General features: G+C 43.7%; 1 protein-coding gene and 1 long non-coding RNA gene across 2 annotated transcripts; one reads left to right on the plus strand and one right to left on the minus strand.

The window, feature by feature from the left end:
- The first annotated feature begins 6,371 nt into the window (after positions 1–6,371).
- On the plus strand, positions 6,372–6,955 carry LOC310702214. The gene is made up of 2 exons (XR_014523364.1): positions 6,372–6,607; positions 6,709–6,955. It is a non-coding gene; the product is annotated as an uncharacterized lncRNA (long non-coding RNA).
- Positions 6,956–10,700: 3,745 nt separating this feature from the next.
- Positions 10,701–22,146, minus strand: LOC310700961 (vomeronasal type-2 receptor 26-like; the record flags this gene model as incomplete). Its single annotated transcript, XM_083490918.1, has 5 exons — positions 10,701–12,952; positions 14,225–14,351; positions 15,215–15,442; positions 17,330–18,136; positions 21,814–22,146. 5 exons carry the CDS (start codon positions 22,144–22,146, stop codon positions 12,042–12,044), a joined length of 2,406 nt encoding a protein of 801 aa, XP_083347044.1. The 3' UTR covers positions 10,701–12,041.
- Positions 22,147–22,536: the final 390 nt, after the last annotated feature.

Here is a 22,536-nt window from a genome sequence, read left to right on the forward strand (position 1 = left end):
GCACATGTGGTTAAGGTTAAGAATAGGGCAAAGGAAGCTAGGAAAATCCCCAAAGGTTCTTCATAATCCAGGAAGGTGATGATCTTGTAGAAACATTGATCTCTGGCCTTGTTTGGATGCTGATCTTCTGGACACCTGTTGCAATGCTCTGCATCTGGAAAGAACACAAGGAATATCAACTTTACTGTAATGCTTTTCATTAACAAAAAGTAATACCAAAGTGGCCCCCACTAAGAGGAAACCTAACTATATTCAATAAAAATCACTGCATATAACCAGGGAGTGCATTTATTGGTATTAATGATATTACGGGACAGGAAAACCTGAGGCAACTGGAATGTCTGCACTTGGTGGTAAAAACAATGGGGAGTGGATTCCACATACTAAAGGAATCACAATGCAGGAGGCCCTCAGTAATATTTCTGACAGGAATAAAAGAATTCTAAGGCATGGTGACCCCTTTCCTGAAAGGGTGTCAATGTTAGGATAAGGGTCCTGATTCCAAAAGCTTCTAAGATGACACTCAAAAGCGACCTTGTTGGACTCAACTGTATGAAACATTTGTGACTGATAATCATCTTAGAGTTCATGGTGCCTCTTGTGCCAGGTTTGTCAATTTCCCACATCTCAGGATTTTCTCCCACTCTTTGTACGCTTCTAATTGTCATTCAATGTGTCAATACAGCATATATGAACACCCAATGGGGAAAATGCCTAGTTGTGTTGTAGCAGTGCATCAGTTCAAAAACTCCCCTTTAATAGACTCTGGACACCAGAAAGATCCTTTGTCCTCTTCCCCAAGGGCAGGTCTTTCTTCTGGTGTCACCCACCTTCCTGAGTGGCCATTGTTCCTTCCGCACAGGGAACGCAGTCATAGCAGCAGAGCAGCATTCCTTCCTGAACTACCTTGAAGAATCCAGGCTGGCAACTTTCCACACACCTGGAAGTAGGCAGGGGCTGAGCATAAAGGGGCATCAAGGAAAACGTGTTAAGGCTGATGATTTAAGAATGATAACAATGTATTACTTGATTAATTATCTTCAACAAAACTTATTAACTGCTTGATTGCAGCAAAACCTCTAACGATAATGTTTCCCTGTTTGATCAAAGCCCTAGTTCCTTCCTCTTCCCTCCTCCTGCTCCTCCTGCTGTAAAATCCTCAAAGCATAGACCTCCCCTCTCGGACTTGATACAGTGTCATGATCGCTGTATAAATCAGAGGTAGCTAAACTGTTTTCATTTGAGGGCCATAGTTACCCCAGTGGAACCTTCTGTTGGTTTGGCCAAAGAGTGGGCTTGATTGAGAACCACAGCTCTCAAGTCCTCAGTCCAATATGTTTTACCATCAGCCATTTTCCAGTACTCTAAATTATTTTTATATTTCATTGTACGATTCAGTTTTATAAAACATATTTGCACAAACATATTTTATCAAAAGGGAGGTGTCTCAAAGCATCACAGTATAACTGCAGCAGACATACAGCACAGTAAAACCATTTCCAGAAAATAATGCTTGTCTTGTTGTTTTTTTAAAAAAGTGGTCCTAGGTGCCATATAGAATTTGGGGGAGGGGGTCCAGATATTAGCCACTCTTCATATAAATAAATGATAAACTGGTGAAGAAGTTTCTGTCACCACAACCTGTTTTTGAACTGGAGCTGGGAGAGTATTTTCTAACAATATTTGTTTCATTCGCCAAATTGGTTGGGAGAGGAACTAACTGCAAAAGTTGAGGGATGGTTAAATTTCCTTGAAGGGTTCAAGTTAGGAGGCCATCTCTTCTAGCAAACAAACCTATTGCACACTTTTCTGGAAATTGCTGCATAGAACATGGATTTCCAGGAGCATTTCAGGAAATATTGCTAGCACTGATTGTCAGCAAAGCTCAGATGCTGACAGGAGAAAGAGAACAGTTAGCAGCAGAAGGCAGGGAGGATGGGGAGAGCAGCTGTAATCTGAGCTCTGAGTAAAGGGGAGGGAATAAACAGGGCCAGAGAGACAGGCAGCTGTGTGAGAGCTCCAATAGTGAGCCAGACGTTGGAATGCAGGAAACATTCTCTCCCAAATCTTGTAGGAGCTCAAAAGTGGCAGAGGCGTGCAAAGATACCGGAAGAGAAGGTGGGGGCTTCTGTGCTGGGGAAGGGGGAGGAGCTCAGTCTGGGCATCTTCTGGTGATGATGATGAGTAGAGGAGCTCCATGCTAGTTTGTTGTTTTAACAATAAATGTGAAATAATTAACAGCCAGAGTCATCTCACGTTTGTGGGAGAAATAAAAAAATTCCTTCCAGTAGCACCTTAAAGACCAACTAGGTTAGTTCTTGGTATGAGCTTTCGTGTGCATGCACACTTCTTCAGATACACTGAAACAGAAGTTGCCAGATCCTTCTATATAGTGAGAATGTGGGGAGGGGTATTACTCAGAAGGGTGGTGGGAATGGGAGATTGGCAGATAGCTGAGATGAGCCTGTTTGTGGGAGAGACCAAGATGCTGCTAAAAGCCACACTCTCCTACAGATTTTTTTATGGTTTAAATATGACAGGGGAAGGGGAAAACCATTGGCCACCTCTTCTACTTACTAAAATAAGCAACCGCCTAGAAATCACCCAGTCAAACAGCTGAATCCTGCATATACACAGTTTCACAGGGACCTACTCTTAAATCTTCAAGAAATCTTCACCTTTGGTGGACATGCCCAAAGATTAAGGCTTTCTGGGAAATGATATATAATGAAATGAAAAAGGTATTTAAATATACCTTCCTTAAGAAACCAGAGGCCTTTCTCCTGGGCATTGTTGGCCAATTGGTGCCAAAGAAAGACAGAACATTCTTTATGTATGCTACAACAGCAGCAAGAATACTCATCGCAAAGTATTGGAAGACACAAGATCTACCCACCTTGGAAGAATGGCAGATGAAGGTGATAGACTATATGGGATTGGCAGAAATGACTGGCAGAATCCGAGACCAGGGAAAAGAGACGGCGGAAGAAGATTGGAAGAAATTTAAGAACTATCTTAAGAAACATTGTAAAATTAATGAGTGTTAAAATGATGCGGCTTTAGAAAGTAAGTGGATTACAACTGTAAAGATTAAGTTAAAAGAAAAGAAAGGTTAACAATTAGATAAAATTAAGGGTGAGGATTTGCTGAACTAAATATTTGAAATTGGAATGCAGAAAGGGGAGGTATGAGGAGGTTGGTGAAGTAAGTATTAAGAAAATAAGGATTTGAAATTATACTTGTTTTTTCTTGTTTGTGTTTGTTTGTATTGTTGTGTTTGATTATATAATTTGTGAAACTTTAATAAATATCTTGTGGGGGAAAAAATCTTCAAGAAATGCAGAAGGCACCTGAAGGTAGTCACACACCAAGCATGGTGACTGTCAGGAGTTCCCAGCTTGATAACACAGTAAGCTTAGGTAATTAAAAAGGAAGATTTATTACAAAAACAGATAGCTCTGGATGGCTCTAACACAGCCACCACCATTATCACTCAAGATGAGCCTTCTGAAGACTCCTTCTGGTGTCTACAGAATATATTGAACCGATGCCTCTTACATCTCTTGTTTTGCTTCCTGTCTAGCAGTCCTCCCATTCACCAACTCCTCGGACTTATTGGATCAGCTCCAGCCTCTTCCTTTTCTGAGAGAATATCTCTGTGTCTGTTCACGCCTATTTGAGCTTTCTGAGAGCTTTGGCTGAGTTCCAGCCCACTCTCGGTTGTTCCCCTGGCAACCTTCATTCCAAGGGGTGGGGAAGTCTCCTCTGACTACTGTTCAGTCTGTGTCCGATCTGACCATCTCTGTTCTGCAGCTGGCTGTAAAGTTCCACTATGAGCTGGCTCATTCCAGACAGTGACATGATTAGAGCTTATGGGATGGGAAATCCAATAAAATGAAACAAATTATTTCTCCCCACCTGGTTGCGCCATCTGGGGCACACAGTGGCATTCTGGTCAATGTTGCACTTCAGGGCCAGGGATCTCTGTCTCTTGATGCTCCCAATCCTCTCTCTGAGGAGGGACTTATTGGGAAACACCACCCAGTTCACAATGTCCAAGTCAGCTGCCAGTTCCCCGTTCTCATCCAAATACACTCTGTCCATTGAAGAATTGTAAAATTGGGCATCTCCCAGGAAAGAGTGGAGCTAGAATGGCAGAGAAAAGGGAATAGGGGAAATATATAGAATAGGGGGGAAACACTGACTATTCAACTCTGCACATTTCATGCTTGGATCTGCTCTCATTTGGGATTGCCTACAGAGTGCCAGGGACTGGTTGGGACTGGTCGGGACTGGTTGGGCAGTCTGAAGAATTGTGGGAAGCACCAGCCAGAGAACTTCCAAGGGAACCCCCAGGAGAGGAGCCTCAGAGCCAGAGGATTGGTGGTGGGACATTGAGGAGAGCTCAGAGGAAGAAGACTGCAGCAGGGGGCTGGATGCTGAAGGGGGCAACAGGGTTTAGTGAACAGGGAGAGTCGGTGATGGGGAGCAGTTCAGACTCTGAGGCTGAAGCAGGGGAGAAGGGTGAAGAGGCTGCTGGAGAACCCAAAGACCATTTGGGAATGACAGGGACAGAGGTATCTAAATTGTACAGAAATTTATTTATGCATGCAACAACAGCAGCTACTCTCCTTAAAAAGGAAAGAAGCAGAAGGAAGAATGGATACAAAATCTAATGGAATATGCAGAAATGGCAAAAGTTACCGGAAGAATAAGAAATCATGTTAACAAACTTTTTTAAAAATGGTTTATTGAATATTTGCAGATAAATCACAAACATCTAAAACCATTGGCAGGATTATTGTAATAACCTGCAGTTTCATAAGGATATATATTTAAAGTACATAATTAAATGAGCAAATTAAATGAATTTGGATATGCCGAAGATATAAGAAAGCAAGTTTAAAGAACCACAGAAAGAGAAAGATGGAAGTCAAACGTTGAAATGTTAAAATGATTGTAAAACTAATGAAATGCATAAATTTTAAAAGTATAAATAAAAACTTTAAAAAAGACAAAAGACCGAATGGGAAGTGTTGCTGAGTTATATGCCGGTTTTCTTGAATAAATAGTTAACAACTGACTGTCTCTGTGTTCTGAGCTGCATGTGACTCCAGTCTGGCACCAAAAGATGTACAATGAAGGTGCCAGACAAACCTCCCTGGAGAGAGCATTCTCCAACTGGGGAGCCACTGCATAAAAGGCACATTCTCGTGTTGCCACCCTCCAGACTCCTCATGAGGGAGGGACATGAAGAAGGGCTTCAAATGATGATTGCAGCTGTTATCTGCTCTGCATAAAAAAATTCAAGATATGTAAAATGGAAAATTTAGTTGAATGCATATTAATGGGATCAGAATATACAGTGGTACCTTGGTTTACAACCATACTCTGTTCTGGAGGTCTGGTTGTAAACCAAAACAGGTTGTAGCCCAAGGCGCGCTTTCACCAATGGGGCCTCCCCCCACAAATGTGTTGTAATCCAAAAAAAGGGACATGCAGTTCCGGGTATGACATGGTTGTAATCCAAAACGGTTGTAATCCAAAGTGGTTGCAAACCAAGGTACCACTGTAAATACACCAAAAATATGACAGATGTCCACATATATTAAACTCTTAGCATAATGAGAAGATGAGTCACTCAGACACTTAATACAGGCTCCAGCAACACACACAATCCTTTGGAGAAAGGGTAGAGCTTAGTGGAGCTCAGAAGATGTCAAAGTTACACCCTAAACAGGGGGGAGAGTCAGTGCAATGCCATCTTCCCTGCCCAAGGGAATTCTTATGGAGGAGGTGGGGGTCGAATGGGCCACTTCAAGGCAAAGAAGAGGTTAGGCTAGTGGTGGGAACTGTTCCCAGAGAGACTATCACCGGAGAGGAGATAAAAAGGATTCAATTCATAGCACTTCACAAAGGGCTTTGCAAAATCTCACCTCCCCCCTACATCCCCCAAGATCTCAGACAATCTCCAAGACAACCATTCTGGAATTGTACAATTGATTGTGATGTTTGGCTGAGATGTCATTGATAGGAAAAGAAATACCTGCCATGGCTGTAGCCTTTGAACTTCCAGACTGTCCTTCAACCTCCACTTAGATCTGGAGGAATATGCAGCATTTAAGGAACGGGCCACAGCTTGGACAGTGTTGTAAATCCTGTAGCTGTTTAGAGATAAGAGTCTTTCCAGATGGTCTTGGGGCAGCATCTCCAGTTCCTCTCTTTCTCTGCATCTTGTCCAGCTTTTCACTGACAATGTATGCTCTGTATAGGAACAAGTAAAAGCTTCCTCCCAAAACTGCTTAATTGCAAAGAAAAAGGCATCAATATCATCATATTTGGCCCATTTATTCAGCCCAATAGAAAAAGAAAGAATACTGTGGAAATGCTGGAAATCTAAACCACTGTTGATTAACTCAATTAAGTCTACACTCAAATCCCACATCGATGTTGTGATCAAGACTTTCCCCACAGTGGGTTTGACCAGCTTGTCAAATATCATTTCAGCAACTTTCATTCCCTTCCAGAAGTAAGTAGATTCTACGTAATATAAGAATACTTGGACTTGTCGCCACTTTTCTGATGGAGGAACTTTGGACCTCATACGGTATGTATTACGTTGTGGAAAGCTTAATGAGATAGCAACACAAATGCCACTCTCTACAAACATAGGTGTCAATGTCTTCATGAATGTCTCTCCGTTTTCAGTGTCTGGAGCAATGAGACCAATGAACGTCCATCTGAAGTGATGGAGCAGCTTGACAATCGGTGGGTAAACAACCTCTTCTTTGGGGACCGTCCGATAGAAAAAGGGGAACTGTCTCTTGTCATTCAGAACATGGGAGCCAAAAGCAAAGCTGACCTGGCAAAAAAAGGAGGACTGTTGGCTTGCATTGTTTGAGATCAAAGACGAAATAATTCATACACCAAATAACATATATTTGCTTTGTAAAAACACGTGTGTTGTTGGTTTTTTACCCAGACCTTTCTTGTCATATAAGACAGGATTCCCTTTTTATTTTTATGAATCCCCACAGTTCCTGTTTTCATTTTTTAAAATACGCCTTTATCCTTTTATTTTAATGCTTTATACTGTTGATTTGTTTCAACAATTTTGTTACTGTTTTAGGTTGTGCACTACTAAAAGGTTTTTTTAATAATTGAGTGGGTTATGAATGTTTTCAATTAATAAACAAATTACATAGTTTCACTCAGAGGAAACTTCCCCGCTTTATCCAATTTTTAGTGGCATGGCCACTAGTACGACGGAAGTTCCCTTCCTTCTCATTTTATATGCACAGGCATACAAACACACAAACACAGGAATCAGCATTTGACACAAAGGAAAGGGAGGAAGGACAGTTAATATCCAAAAGAGCACAGCTATTCATCCTACCATTCCTTATCTCCTTTCTTCAATGCCTTGACATCCAATGTCTTCCTCATTCTGAGCTGACAATGTGCCAAATTTTCATGCCTAAGAAGCTCAGCCAGATAATCCCTCCATCTACATTCTTACCTGTGGCATTTTATAGATGCTCAACATGCTGGAAATCTGGATGGAGTTCTCAGAGTCAGAGTCAGCCCCTTCAAGAACAGCAATCAAGTTATTCTGTCCTCCGCAGTTGTAGTTTGGAACATTCGCCTGTCTAGAAGAGACCAGGTCTACCAAAGCTTCATACGTTATCCTTCCATGAAAAAAGGTCTCATAGATATTGTAGCCCAGAGTGATGTTGGGCAAGAGCCTGGGATCCTGGTTGATCTCTTGAATGGCAAAGAAGAAAGACAGGGGCAGCCAGTACCTTGTTCCTCCTTTGCTGAAAAAATGTACATATCACATTCGGTGACAAGCTTCTAAGGATAATATAAAATCCTGGATTCAATTTCTAGAATTTAATCACCCTAACACTGATCCAAATTCAGATGTTTGATAGCAAATTCCCAATTAATGATGCACGAGTGTTGGGAAAGCTTTGTTCAGTCAATACCCCTTATCCCTTGGAAAACAAAACTAAAGCAGAATGAATGTCTCATGATGGAATTAGACATGCATAGACTTTCAAATAATAATAGGAGTTAAAAGGTTTTTAAAGGCTCATTAAATGACACAGAGCATCTATTGCTCTCTTTCCTCTGCCCTCCCCCAAGCCGGTTATATTTATAATTAATTTTATTGATTTATTTTTTAAAAAGAAGTGCAAACATTTAAAAAGAAAGAAAACGAAGAATTAAAAATTTAAATCCAAAAGCATCACAGCTTGGAAGGCCCAAAGTACACAGATACACCAAGCCCCAAAATGATGATAAGTAAAAATCAATATTGAATGGAGCAGCAGTAACCCCATCCCCATAAATGGACTTACTGCTTAAAGCTGGTAGAGGGAGACTCATTGAAGTGCTGTGGATTAAATATAGCAAATCTAGCAGAGATGACTCCACTAATGAGGTGGTCTCCTGGCCTGTAATAAATGAATGGCTCCATCCAATCTCTCTCCAAAGTCAAGGGGCATTTTGCCTTCACTCCACAGTCTGCATGAGGCAGGAAGAGCAGGAGAAGCAGTACCATTCTTTGCCTGCTTGGAACACCTTCCTTTCCTGTGACTGCTCCTCTGAACTAGAAAATAATTAGATAATGTTGCTGGGATGCAACCAAGACTTCACAACTAGAAGGAATAGAAGTCAGCCTTGCACCCTTGTATAGCAACTCACCTCTCCTAAATCTGACCCCCAATTCTGAGTGGTACAGAAGGCCTTTATGTACCAATCCTTCCCTGCTCTGGTGAAATATGTTAATAACTTCGTGTTGTTGTCAGTTCTGACATCTCCTTGATTGGACTCAAAGGTGATCTTTGGACAAATCTCCGGAGCTTTGTTGAAAAGGTGATGAAAGAAAAACCCCTCTGTGATTTTGATAATTACAAAGGGAAGAAGCATGGGCTCTGAAATGCCCTCAGTTCTTTACATGGCTTCATGCGCAGGTGCAGGCTGGAGAAAAACATGTTTGCAAAAACTCCCACATGTGCCTTCAAACTCTGAGATGCATAACAGAATGGGCAACTAAAAAGTCTAACTTTGGTGAAAGAAGCTCATTCCACACCCTCCAACATTCCTCTGATGTAAATAGGGATGCACATAGATTGGTGCCATGCTCTCGCGGGAGCCTGCTGACCTGTGCGACAGTGCGGCACCACTGCAAGCTTGAGCAGGGTCATGCCTGGGATATGGAAGGCTGAAGGTTTAGAAGGGTCGTGCTTCTGTATCACAAGGGCTGACAGGGAAGTGCCGGGCCATTGCAGGTCAAGAAGAGGCTGGGGAGACAGCGAGGTCATCCTGGCTTGACTCCTTCAACTCAAGAAGTTGCAGGAAACTTAGCTCCAGCCCCACCTTTCCCCTCTAGCTTCTCACTCTGGAGCCCTCCCCAACAGACGGAGACTGCGACATGGGGGTGAGCTCCTCCCCTGGGTCTGTCTGTCAACATGTAGGACTCTTCTAGATCAGGGTGTGAGAGGAGGAGAGCCAGCAGGACTGAGACTGTTCTGCTGTGGGATGGCAGGTGTACTCCTGATTCCTCACTGTCTGCTCACATTGAGACACTCAGCCTCCGGCCTTGTCCTGGAAGGGCCTCCTCCTTCTGACACACCCCTTGATTCCAGTTCCTCCCAGCTCAGCCCTTCCCCCTTGTCCCACCACCAGGACCCAGGGGTTCAGTCCTCATCTTCCCTGTCTTCCTTGAGGGGCTCTTGGATGGGAGGCTCCCCCGCTCCTCCTCATCCAGCCAGGCTGTGATACTTGAATATGGACCATGTTGAGACACAGGTCAACTGAGGTGTCCCACCCCCAGCCACTGCAGGAAGCTCTATGGTCCGCAGGCCCCACCCTTGGCTTCTGGAAGGAGACAAAGGTCTTGAGGGCTGCATGCAGCTCTTGGGACTGTGCATTGGAGCACCCCAACTTAGAGGAACTAGACAAGCATGTCTGATTTCACCCTTGCTTTTTCATATTTGCTTCTGCTATTAGACAACATAGGGAGATCTATGGAGTAGTCCACAATTCAGTTGAATATAAATTGAATTCATACGCAGATGATATTCTTTTGATTGTTTCTAAACCTCATTTTACAGTTCCCATGTTTATGCTGATAGACGTCTTTGGTTAAATATCACAATACTGTGCAAACTGCAAAATTGACTTACCCATTCATTTAAGGAGTATCATTTCCACATTTGTTCAAAATCTATTAAATATTTAAGTATGGTGATACCAAAAGATATAACTCACTTTGTAACATGTAATATTGTGTGTGTGTGTGTGAGAGAGAGAGAGAGAGAGAGAGAGAGAGCGCGATAGCGCTTTCTTCAGACATTATTAGTTGGGAGTCATTAAGCCTTCCTCTTTGGGCAAGAACATTAATAATACATCGTAAATAGTTGCTAAAGTCACAGTCCGGTATATCTTTTTAAGTTAGCCGATATTTAATGCTTCTTGAGGACATTTTCAGCCTGTTATGGTTTTTTATATTATTTTGTAGCCTTTAGCAACTTTTGTCCCTGGGTGCTGTTTAATGGGCAAATAGGGAGCCCAGTGAACTTTTCTTTCCAATTTTTTTAAAAAACCAAAGAATGATGATGCAAACTTGAAGCCCTAATATAAGGACAATTATTTGGTTTATGAGTTGCTGTAACCCCATGTTCTGAACAAGACCCCTCCCCCTATGTCTTCGGAGGTTTGATCTTCATCTTGATAATGATGGATGAGTGTCTTTTCAGAACTTCAGAGACCGGCCTATCAATCTCTCATTGACCCTAACAGAGAAATTCTTGGCAGTCAGATATTCTGACCACCTTTTATCACCAAATAATTATCCATGCTGGCAGATGAGCAAGCAATGGACTCTTTCCAGTTTGCCATGCTCCACTGGGGGTCCAAATGAGCATCTCTTTTGATCCCCTTGCAGGAGGGTGTCACAGATAGTGTGTCCTTGTCCCCACCCTCCACAATCTAGGTCTTCCCACCACCTGTTATCTATGGATTCAATTTGTCTGTGTGTGTTTATTTTAACAGTTCTGCCCTGCCTCTTATATGCCAGAGGGCCAGCTGGAGCTAATCTTGGGTGGATTGACTTCCATAATGACAAATTCTCCCATATCTAAAGAAGCCAGGAGACAGAGCTTCAGCTACAGAGAATCAGAGATAGCCCAGATGAAAGATGGAGAATGTCTCCACTTATCATGGTAGTGGAAAAAGAGCAGCAGCAGCAGAAACTCCAGTCAGAGTCAAATAGGAGCTCATGCTAGCAATACTCAAGCAATTTTTATTTCAAGGAGCTGACCGTGGCTTTGAGACTAGAGAGGCTGCACTTCCCTTGTTGCTACCTCTGCTCAAAGATGTATTGGAAGAGGTCCTAATCCGTTTTCTTTTAAACCAGTATTTTAAAATACAGGAACTGGCAGAAGACTTTCTCAGTAGTGGCGCCCTCCCTGTGGAACGCCCTCCCACCAGATGTCAAAGAGAACAACAACTACCAAACTTTTAGAAGACATCTGAAGGCAGCCCTGTTTAGGGAAGCTTTTAATGTTTGATGTATTACTGTATTTTAATATTTGGTTGGAAGCGGCCCAGAGTGGCAGAGGAAGCCCAGCCAGATGGGTGGGGTATAAATAATAAATTATTATTAGTAGTAGTCCTAATCTGTTTGTTTGTTTTTTATTAGTATTAGTCCTAATCTGTTTTCTTTTAAATTAGTATTTTAAAATACAGGAACTGCCAAAGAGTATGATTTTTTAAGAAGAACACTCAAATGATGTCATGTTTTCCAAATTAAAACAGCACAATTAAAAGTAAAACTTAATCATTTAGACATATTTTAAATCCATCAGACAAGGAGGCATAAACATTGTTTTCTGCAAGTTGAACCCAGGTGTGCACTAGCTGCATAGAAAGTAGTATTCTTTCGCTGAAACATGGTGGATTCGCCATTTGCCAGATTCAGAATCTGATAGAACACTAGCTCTAAATCATCAAACCATTTCCATAGAACAAGATCAAATACCATCTTTTGATTTTGTCATTAGATCCTCCTTTGTATTCAAATCAGGCCTGAGTACAATTATGTAGCACTTGGGAAAGAAGATGCAGCCCAGAAGCCCAGCACTGGAGGCCAACATAGAGAAGACCTGCACAGCTACCATGTATTTCCCCTTTGTGCTCAGGTAGGTGGGCACAAAGGACAACCAAACACTGCAGAAGACCAGCATGCTGAAGGTGATCAGCTTGGCTTCATTGAAAGCTCCAGGCAGGTTCCTGGCTAGGAAAGCAACTGTGAAGCAGATGGAGGCCAGGAAGCCCATGTAGCCAAGAGCAGCATAAAACATGGCAATAGACCCTACATTGCATTGCAAGGTGATCTCTCCAGCCTGGGAGCTCATGTCAGATTCTGGGAAGGGCGGAGAGATTCCCAGCCAGATGGTGCAGATGAGAACTTGGACACTGGAACAGAAAATGACAATGGAGTTGGCCAGTCTCTTCCCCAGCCATCTCCTCATCGTGTTCCCTGGTTTTGTGGCCAGGAAGGCCAGCACCACAGTGACGGTTTTTGCCAACAAAGAAGAGACAGCAACTGAAAAGATGGTGTTGAAGGCCATTTGTTGAAGAAGGCAGGCTGCTTTCCGTGGCTGGCCAAGGAACATGAAGGAGGACAAAAAGGAAAGCAAGAGGGAGATGAGGAGGATGTAGGAGAGGTCCCTGTTGTTGGCTTTGACTATGGGGGTTTCCTTGTACTTAATGAATGTTCCTAACACAATGCCTGTGGTTAAGGATAACAAGAGGGAAAAGGAAGCTAGGAGGATCCCCAAAGGTTCTTCATAAGCCAGGAAGGTTATAATCTTAAAGACACATTGATCCCTGGGCTTGTTTGGATGTTGATCTTCAGGACACCTGGTGCAATGCTCTGCATCTGCAAAGAACAAGAGTAATATCAAATTTATACCCTTCTGAAATGGTTTTCCCTTGCAGAAAGTAATACCAAAGTGGCTCCCACAATAAGAAAACATTTCTATATCCAATAAAAATAATTGCATATGACCAAGGACATCAGGAATCAGTATTAATATTGTAGGTCAGGGAAAACCTGGGGCAGCAAGTATGTCTTAATTTATTAGTGAAAACAATGGGGAGAGCCTTCCACAGGCTAGACACCGCAATGTAAAAGCCCTCCTTCAATGTCACAATAACCCTGTCACATGGTTCAGGGTGAGAAAAATGGACTGACGAAAGGTCCTCCAGTTGTTCTTGCTTCTGGCTCAACAGATTTATGTCTTTCTTTTTGGAGAGAGAAGTTTGGAAGATAGGTCCTTATCCTCTTGTCGGAGAGTTAAGCACAGTGGTGTTTGTTCCAAGCACATTAAAATTTGGTTCAATTTGCATCGGCCCACATCTACTTGTAGATAAATGTTCCCCACTAGAATGCATAAAAGGTAAAAGGTAAAGGGACCCCTGACCATTAGGTCCAGTTGTGACCAACTCTGGTGTTGCGGCGCTCATCTCACTTTACTGGCCAAGGGAGCCAGCGTACAGCTTCCTGGTCATGTGGCCAGCATGACTAAGCCGCTTCTGGCGAACCAGAGCAGCGCACGAAAATGCCATTTACCTTCCCGCCAGAGCGGTACCTATTTATCTACTTGCACTTTGACTTGCTTTCGAACTGCTAGGTTGGCAGGAGCAGGAACCGAGCAACGGGAGCTCACCCCGTTGCGGGGATTCGAACCGCCAACCTTCTGATCGGCAAGTCCTAGGCTCTGTGGTTTAACCCACAGCACCACCCGCGTCCCTAATAGAATGCATAGGCTAGAATAAATCACAGATACTTAGCTTTGCTTAGAGTTTCCTTAAATAAGAGCAAACAAATCTCCACCCATTGTCAGAAAAATAAAGATTAAAACTACTTGGTATTTGGTTTTCCTTACAAGAAGGATCTTGCAATATGCGTGCATAAAAATCTCATTTAAGAGAGATCCAGTTCTCTTGCACATTGCTCCTTCTTCGCTTGCTCCAGGAAACATGAAAAGAAACAGGCTGAGAAACTGGGGGGAGTGTAGTGTGGCTTGCTTGTGCACATTTTGCATATGAATTTCAATAACCAGTTCTAAAATTTCTCTTCAAAAGGCACTGATATCAGAATGAAATGCCCTCTTTCCCAAGGTCAGCCCTTTCCACTGGGATCACCCACCTTCCTGAGTGGAGATGGTCCCTTCTGCACAAGGAATGCAGTCATAGCAGCAGAGTGGCTTTCCTTCCTGAACAACCTTGACGAATCCAGGGCTGCAACTTTCCACACACCGGGAAGTAGGTAGGGTCTAAGTAGAAAGATAAGGAGCGTTTTATTAAAAAGTTATAGAAATGGTGAAATGGAAAAAGCTGTGGGAAAGCGATCTTAATTTTACTGCCTCTAGTGGGCTGAAAGAAAACTATATGAAAATGGTATCTAACACCCGTTCAAATGGCTGAAATGTCTAAAAATGCTAATAATCAATGTAATCAACTTTTATTCATATCTGGTGGTTTTGTAAGAAAGCAAAAGCTTGCCAGGAAATGGTAAACAATGAATTAATTAAGATGACAATAGGGGGAGGGGGAAACAGAAGCCTTTTTGCTAGGTTTGATAGGGCCAGAGATACCGAAAATAAAGATAAAATTGTTTATGTTTGCAACAACTGCAGCAAGTATTGTATTTGCACAGAAGTGGAAGGAAACAGCAATATCCACAAAAGAAGAATGGCTTAACAAACTAATGGATTATGCCGAAACAGCAAAACTCACTGCTAGACTAAGAGAGTCTAAGGATGAGGTGTTTGTAGAAGAATGGAAACCCTTTTCAGATTACTTAAGTAAATAATTCTTTTTCAATACGAGATGGATTTAGATCTTGAGCAACAGAAGAACAAGAATATGGTATTTTCAGGTTTATATTTTATACTGTGTGTGCTGTTAGAAACAAATGGACAGTTCAGAGAGCAGAGATATAACAATTATTGAGTGATATGGGAAGTCAAAGAAAAACAAAAATGGTAACTCGTGATGTTTTTTAATGGACTATGTAAACCATTTAATAATATATACATATTAAAGGAGCATTCAAAAAATGTGTTAGCCTGTCCCCTGTCCCCCATGGAAATGAGGGACAGGTTTAGGAAGGGCCATGAAAGATGATTTCTCCCACCGGGCTGAGCCATTTGGGCCACACAACGGCATCCTGGTCAATGGTGAATTGTAGGTCTGGCAAACCCCGTCTGTTGATACTCCCAAATTTCACTTTAAGGATGGACTTATTGGGAAACTTCAGCCAATTCACAACATTAAAGTCAGCTGCTAATTGCTCATTCTCATCCAAATACACTCCATCCATGGAAGAATTGTAGAACTGGGAGTTTCCCAGGAAAGGGTGGAGCTGGAAGGGAACAGAAAGAGCAGCATTTAGAATACAGTGGTACCTCAGGTTAAGTATCGGGTTAAGTATCAGGTTAAGTATCGGGAGTCCGTACTTAACCTGAAACTGTTCTTAACCTGAAGCACCACTTTAGCTAATGGGGCCTCCTGCTGCTGCCGCACCGCCGGAGCCCGATTTCTGTTCTCATCCTGAAGCAAAGTTCCTAACCAGAAGCACTATTTCTGGGTTAGCGGAGTCTTTAACCTGAAGCGTATGTAACCTGAAGCGTATGTAACCTGAAGTACAGTGGTGCCTCGCAAGATGAAATTAATTCGTTCCACGAGTTTTTTCTTCTAGCGAATTTTTCATCTTGCGAAGCACGGTGTCGGAAAAGTTTTGGAAAAGCTTCAAAAATCACCAAAAACCTCAAAAAAGGCTCCTCGAAGTCAAGTCGCAACTTATTAACGGTGTTAAGAAAAGGGAAACAAACTTGCAAGACGTTTTCGTCTTGTGAAGCAAGCCCATAGGGAAATTCGTCTTGCGAAGCAGCTCAAAAACCGCAAAACCCTTTCGTCTAGCGAGTTTTTCGTCTTGCCAGGCATTTGTCTTGCGGGGCACCACTGTACCAATGTATGGGAAAGGACACTGACTATCCAACTCTGACCTTTTTATGCCTTGATCTCCTCTGACTTGGACGGCGTAGAGAATCAAGAAGCTGTGTACCGTTTTCAAGTGCTTGCTGCATTTAAACTTGCACCCAACGGGGCTTACTCCCAGGTAAGTAGGTCTAGGCTGCCATCCTGTGCACACTTACCTGGGAGTATCCCCCATTGAACTTAATGGGACTTCTGGCTAGCAACATATAGGGTAAAAGGTAAAGGTAAAGGTACCCCCTGACCGCTAGGTCCAGTCGCGGGCGACTCTGGAGTTGCGTGCTCATCTCGTTCTATAAGCCGAGGGAGCTGGCGTTTGTCCGCAGACAGCTTCTGGGTCATGTGGCCAGCATGACTAAGCCGCTTCTGGCGAACCAGAGCAGCTCACGGAAACACCGTTTACCTTCCCACTGGAGCGGTACCTATTTATCTATTTGCACTTTGACGTGCTTTCAAACTACTAGGTGGGCAGGAGCTGGGACCAAACGACGGGAGCTCACCCCGTCGCGGGGATTTGAACCGCCAACCTTCCGATTGCCAAGCCCTAGGCTGTAAAAATACTGTGTCTTTATGGTTGGGACAGGCTTTCTTGCCTCACCATCAGTTGGTTGAAACATATTTCCAGCACACAGCTCCTACCTGCTCTGTGTGGAAACGGTATGAAACTCTGCTGTTTATGATGTGAAAATGATTGGTTTGCTGCATATTAATAAGACAAAAAATATAAACACCGTCATAATGAGTACAGGAGCCACTGTGAGATACGCAGGCAGGCATGGGAGTTTCCCCTTCTCTCTGGGAACTCTCGATAAGAATTAACGAGCCTCTGACAGGTCTATAGTCCTCTTTATTTACAACAACACAGAGATTGCGGCATCAAACCACCCTCCTTCAGGATCTCAGTTGTCTAGGTAGGATCCTAGAATGGAACAACTGATTGGCTTGTAGGAGAAGACCAATCAGGCTTCAGGAGGGAAGCAGAATCAGCCAATCAGACGGGACTCATTGTGTAAATAATGTAAACAAAAGCCTGAGGTTTGGGGGGGAATTCAGTCGCTGTTTTACAAGCTGCAATAAAGAGCATGAAATCACTGCAGGACTCCGAGTATATTTCAGTAAGGGAATGGAAAGAGGGACCAATTCAATTTGCCAAATTTCACCTCCCCGCTAGATTTCACATATTCTCTGTCAAGTCTAGAATTGTACCACTGGTTGTCATGTTTGCCAGAGATGTACGCAATAGGAAAGGAAATACCTGCCATGGCTGTAGCCTTTGACGTTCCAGGCTGTCTGTCACCCGCCACAGAGACCTGGAGGAATATGCGGCATTTAAGGCACGTGCCAAAGCTTTGACAGTGCTGTAAATCCTGTAGCTGTCTAGAGAGAGGCTTCTTTCCATATCATCTTGGGGCAGCATCTCGTGTTTTCCTTTCTCCCTGCATCTTATCCAGCCTTTCGCCGACCATGCGTGCTTTAAATAGGAACAACTGAAAGCATCCTCCCAAAAGTGCTTGATTGCAAAGAAAAGGGATGGAATATCGTTGGATTCTTTCCTTTTATTTGTTTCAGTGTAGAAAGAAAAAATGCCATGGATGTGTTCGTAAGATAAGCCGCTGTACATTAACTCGAAGGAGATGTCCCACATAGCTGTTGTGACCAAGACTTCCCCTGCAGTGGGCTTTATCAAGTTCTCAAATAAATGTTGTAGAATGAAAATTCCATGCAAGGCATGAAGTGTCTCTGCATAATAAACAAACACACGGGCTTGTCTCCACTTTAAGAATTTGCGGAAATTGATCTCGAATCCATGTGTGTTCAGTACCGAGATGGTTTGTGAGATGGCAACACAAATACCACTCCTGATGAGCACAGGAGTCAGGGTCTTCATGAATCTCTCTCCATTTTCAGTGTCGGGGGCAATTAGACCGATGAATGTCCATCTGAAGTGATGGAGCATCTTGACAATCCCTGGGTACAGGGCTTCTTCTTTGGGGACCATTGGGTAGAAAAAAGGGAACTGCCTCTTATCATCCAGAACATGAGAGACAAAAGCATAGCTGACCTGGCAAGAAAATAAACATTATTGGCTAACTTAGTTTTGGATCAAAGCCAAAATGTAGCTAACCCTGAATATAGTCGTACCTTGAAAGTCGAACAGTTTAGTTCCCAAACGTTTTGGCTCTCGAATGTCACAAACCCGGAAGTGACTATTCCAGTTTGTGAACCATTTTTGGAAGCCGAATGTCCGATGGGGCTTCCACAGCTTCCGATTGGCTGCAGGAGCTTCCTGCAGCCAATCAGAAGCCGCACTTTGGTTTCCAAACGTTTTGGAAGTCGAAAAGACAAATGTTTTTGCCAGGCTTTCCTTGACACATAAGATCAGGCTCTACAGTGGTGCCTCGCAAGACGAAATTAATTCGTTCCGCAAATCTCTTCGTCTTGCGGTTTTTTCGTCTTGCGATGCACGGTTTCCCATAGGAATGCATTGAAAATCAATTAATGCGTTCCTAGGGAAACCGCCTTCAGACCAGGTCCAGGGACAGTCTGTCCCCAGACCTCTTCTGAAGGCTGGGGGGGGGGACAAGGGCTTTTCTTCTCACCCCCAGCATTTTAAAAAACCCTGGGACAGCGAAGGACTTCTCCGCTGTCCGGGCGATCTTAAAATGCTGGCGGGCGGCATTTTAAAATCGCCCCGGACAGCGGAGGACTTCTCCGCTGTCCGGGGCGATTTAAAAGCCCCTGGGAAGGCAGGCAGGGGGGACAAAGACTTTCGCCCCCCGCCCGCCTTCAGAAGGTGTTCCCACCCCCACCCCCCACCCGGCTTCGCAGCAGCGCTACGAAGCCCGGCGGCTGGGGCAGGTGCTCCCGCCCCCCACCCCGCTTCGAAGCAGCGTTCCGAAGCGGGGTGGCTGGGGCAGGTGTTCCCACCCCCCCCACCCCGCTTCGGAGCAGCGTTCCGAAGCGGGGTGGCTGGGGCAGGTGTTCCCACCCCCCCCCCCCGCCCGGCTTCGGAGCACGGGGAGATCGCTTCTCCCCACCGCCCCTTGCTTCAAAAGAGGTCCGGGGGCAGCGGGAAGCGCTCCCGCTGCCCCCGGACCTCTTTTGAAGCAAGCGGCTGCGGGGAGATCCCTTCTCTCCGCAGCCGCTTGCTTCAAAAGAGGTCGGGGACCTCTTTTGAAGCAAGCGGCTGCGGGGAGATCCCTTCTCTCCGCAGCCGCTTGCTTCAAAAGAGGTCGGGGACCTCTTTTGAAGCAAGCGGCTGCGGGGAGATCGCTTCTCTCCGCAGCCGCTTGCTTCAAAAGAGGTCGGGGACCTCTTTTGAAGCAAGCGGCTTCGGGGAGAAGCGCAGCCGCTTGCTTCAAAAGAGGTCCGGGGGCAGCGGGAGCGCTTCCCGCTGCCCCCGGACCTCTTTTGAAGCAAGGGGCGGTGGGGAGAAGCGATCTCCTCGCAGCCGCTTGCTTCAAAAGAGAAGACCCGCTGTCCCCGGGGCAAGCTTCGTTTTGCGAAGCAAGCCCATAGGGAAATTCGTCTTGCGAGGCAACTCGAAAACGAAAAAACCTTTCGTTTTGCGAGTTTTTCGTCTCGCGAGGCGTTCGTCTTGCGGGGTACCACTGTATTTTTATCTCTAGGAATTCCCTTAATTCTGGTTTGCTTTTTATATTGTTTTATGATACTATTTGACTGTTTTGAGGGGAACAAGTTTTAATGAGATAAGTCAAAACACTCATCAGTCTCCAGAGCTTGTGTTACTAAATCTAAATTTAAATGAGACTTGGTGGATAAACCACGGATTGGATTCTTCTAGTGGCAGCAAGTATGATTATAACTGCACTCTGGAAGGCCTTGAAAGGGCCAAACTTCAACAATTGGTACAAGAGAGTAATTCCAAGCTTTTATACAAATTTGTGGAACACATAATAAAAATGAGTTTTACAGATGGATATTGTTATAAGCCATGTTTTATGTATGAGAATACAGGCATAATGTCCCTGGGGAAAACACATTTGAGTTTGTTGGGTGTGGATTACCTTTGTTTCTGGAATAGATATGCAATGATTTGGAAAATAAAAGATACTGTTCTTTGTTTTAAAGATGGTGTTTTTGTGGTACACTAAGAGTGTTTGAAAATATTAAGAGGGTTATTTTTAATAATAATAATAATAATAATAATAATAATAATAATAATAATAATAATACTTCAGGGTTCACTTGAGGGAAACTTCTATTTGCCCCAGAATTTAGTGTCATAGCAACCCATACTACAGACATTACTTCTGTTCCCCTTTACTTGCACACACACACACACAAACACACACACACACCATTTGACACAAAGAGAAGGAAGGACAGGTGTTTTCAAAGAGAGCACAGCAAACCATCTGACTGTGGGATATAAAGCTGTCAGTCAAGCCCAACATTCCCAGAGGACTAACTGCCTCTATGTGGCAGTTTGTCTGTTGGTCGGTTGCTACAAGGAGTGTTAACTGGTAACTGCTCGGATGCCATCTTCTCATGACTCACTACTGTCTAGTATATAGTTTATCTGTTAAGTAACTAAAGCCTGCCTTCAGTAACAACTCTGTAAACTGAATGAAACTGGAAGTAAAGTAGTTGATGTTAATATGATTCAGATTCATGTGTGTTTTGTTTAGAGGGACAGAAGGGATTATCAGCCAGGAATGTATAAATATTGATAGGACTCAAACGAGTTAGCAATCCACTAGTCGCTGCATAAACTCAAACAGGGAATCGTTTAAACTCTGCTAAATTATATAAACGTTCCAACACTGACCACTCCTGAACGTCTGTTGCTTTGCCTGAAAGGACAGTCCTATTGGTTATTGACCCTTATTGCTCATGTATCCCTTTTTAGTCATTACAGTGGTACCTCGGGTTACAGACACTTCAGGTTACAGACTCTGCTAACCCAGAAATAGTACCTTGGGTTAAGAACTTTGCTTCAGGATGAGAACAGAAATCGTGTGGCAGCACTAAAGTGGTGCTTCAGGTTAAGAACAGTTTCAGGTTAAGAACAGACCTCTGGAACAAATTAAGTTGTTAACCCGAGGTACCACTGTACATTAAAAAGAAAGAGAGACTTAAGGATGCAATCCCAAATGCACTTTCCACTATCTCCTCATGGGCTCTTCCCCTGCCAGACCCTGCCAGCTCAGTACCCATTTATGCTCATGGAGCTGAACTGGCATGGACTGGCCAGGAACGAGACCTTGGGGTTATAGTGGATGCCTCCTGTTACCCTAGTATGCGGCAAACTGGCAAATTTGATGCTATGGATTCTTAGGAAAGGGTATATAAAAGGGTATATTAAAAACCTGCCAACATCTGTCTTGTTTTAAAAATAAATTAAGATTAATAACAAGTTGTCCCCAGTTACAGATAGGTAGCCGTGTTGATCTGCCATAGTCAAAATAAAAAAATTCCTTCCAGTAGCACCTTAAAGACCAACTAAGTTAGTTCTTGGTATGAGCTTTCGTGTGCATGCACACTTCTTCAGATACACGTGTATCTGAAGAAGTGTATCTGAAGAAGTGTGTATCTGAAGAAGTGTGCATGCACACGAAAGCTCATACCAAGAACTAATTTAGTTGGTCTTTAAGGTGCTACTGGAAGGAATTTTTTAAGTTGTCCCCATTCACACTTAACATCTACCCCACCCTCTTTTGGCTTTCTCCAAAATTTGGCTCAGCCACAAAATGCCACACCCCTCTCCATTCCTACCTGTGGGATTTTATAGATGCCCAACATTCTTGAAATCTGGATGGAGTTCTGAGTGTCAGCCCCTTCGAGAACAGCAATCAAGTTATTCTGTCCCCCGCAGTTGTAGTTCGGAACATTCGCCTGCCTAGCAGACAGCAGGTCTACCAGAGCTTCGCATGTCACCCTTCCATGAAAGAAGTTCTCGTGGATGTTGTAGCCCAGAGTGATGTTGGGCAAGAGCCTGGGATTCTGGTTGATATCCTGAATGGCAAATAAGGAGGAAAGGGGTTGCCAGTACTGTGTGAATGTTTTTCTGCAAAAATGTACATATTGCATCATCATCACCATCATCATCATCCAGTATGTCAGATTCAACTCAGCATGTTTGGGCAAGCTTCTACAGATAATATAAAGTTCTCTATTCCGTTTCTTATACCACCCCTGATCCAGAAGCTCAACAGCCAATCCTCTCCTAATGATGTGTTACATGATGGCTACTGATTCATGGGGACGCGGGTGGCGCTGTGGGTTAAATCACAGAGCCTATGGCTTGCCTATCGGAAGGTCAGCGGCTCGAATCCCCGTGATGGGGTGAACTCCCGTTGCTCAGTCCCTGCTCCTGCCAACCTAGCAGTTCGAAAACACGTCAAAGTGCAAGTAGATAAATAGGTACCGCTCCGGCGGGAAGGTAAACAGCGTTTCCGTGTGCTGCTCTGGTTCGCCAGAAGTGGCTTAGTCATGCTG

Source organism: Podarcis liolepis, assembly GCF_965112155.1.
Source record: "Podarcis liolepis genome assembly, chromosome: 2".
In the NCBI taxonomy this organism is placed as follows: domain Eukaryota; kingdom Metazoa; phylum Chordata; class Lepidosauria; order Squamata; family Lacertidae; genus Podarcis; species Podarcis liolepis.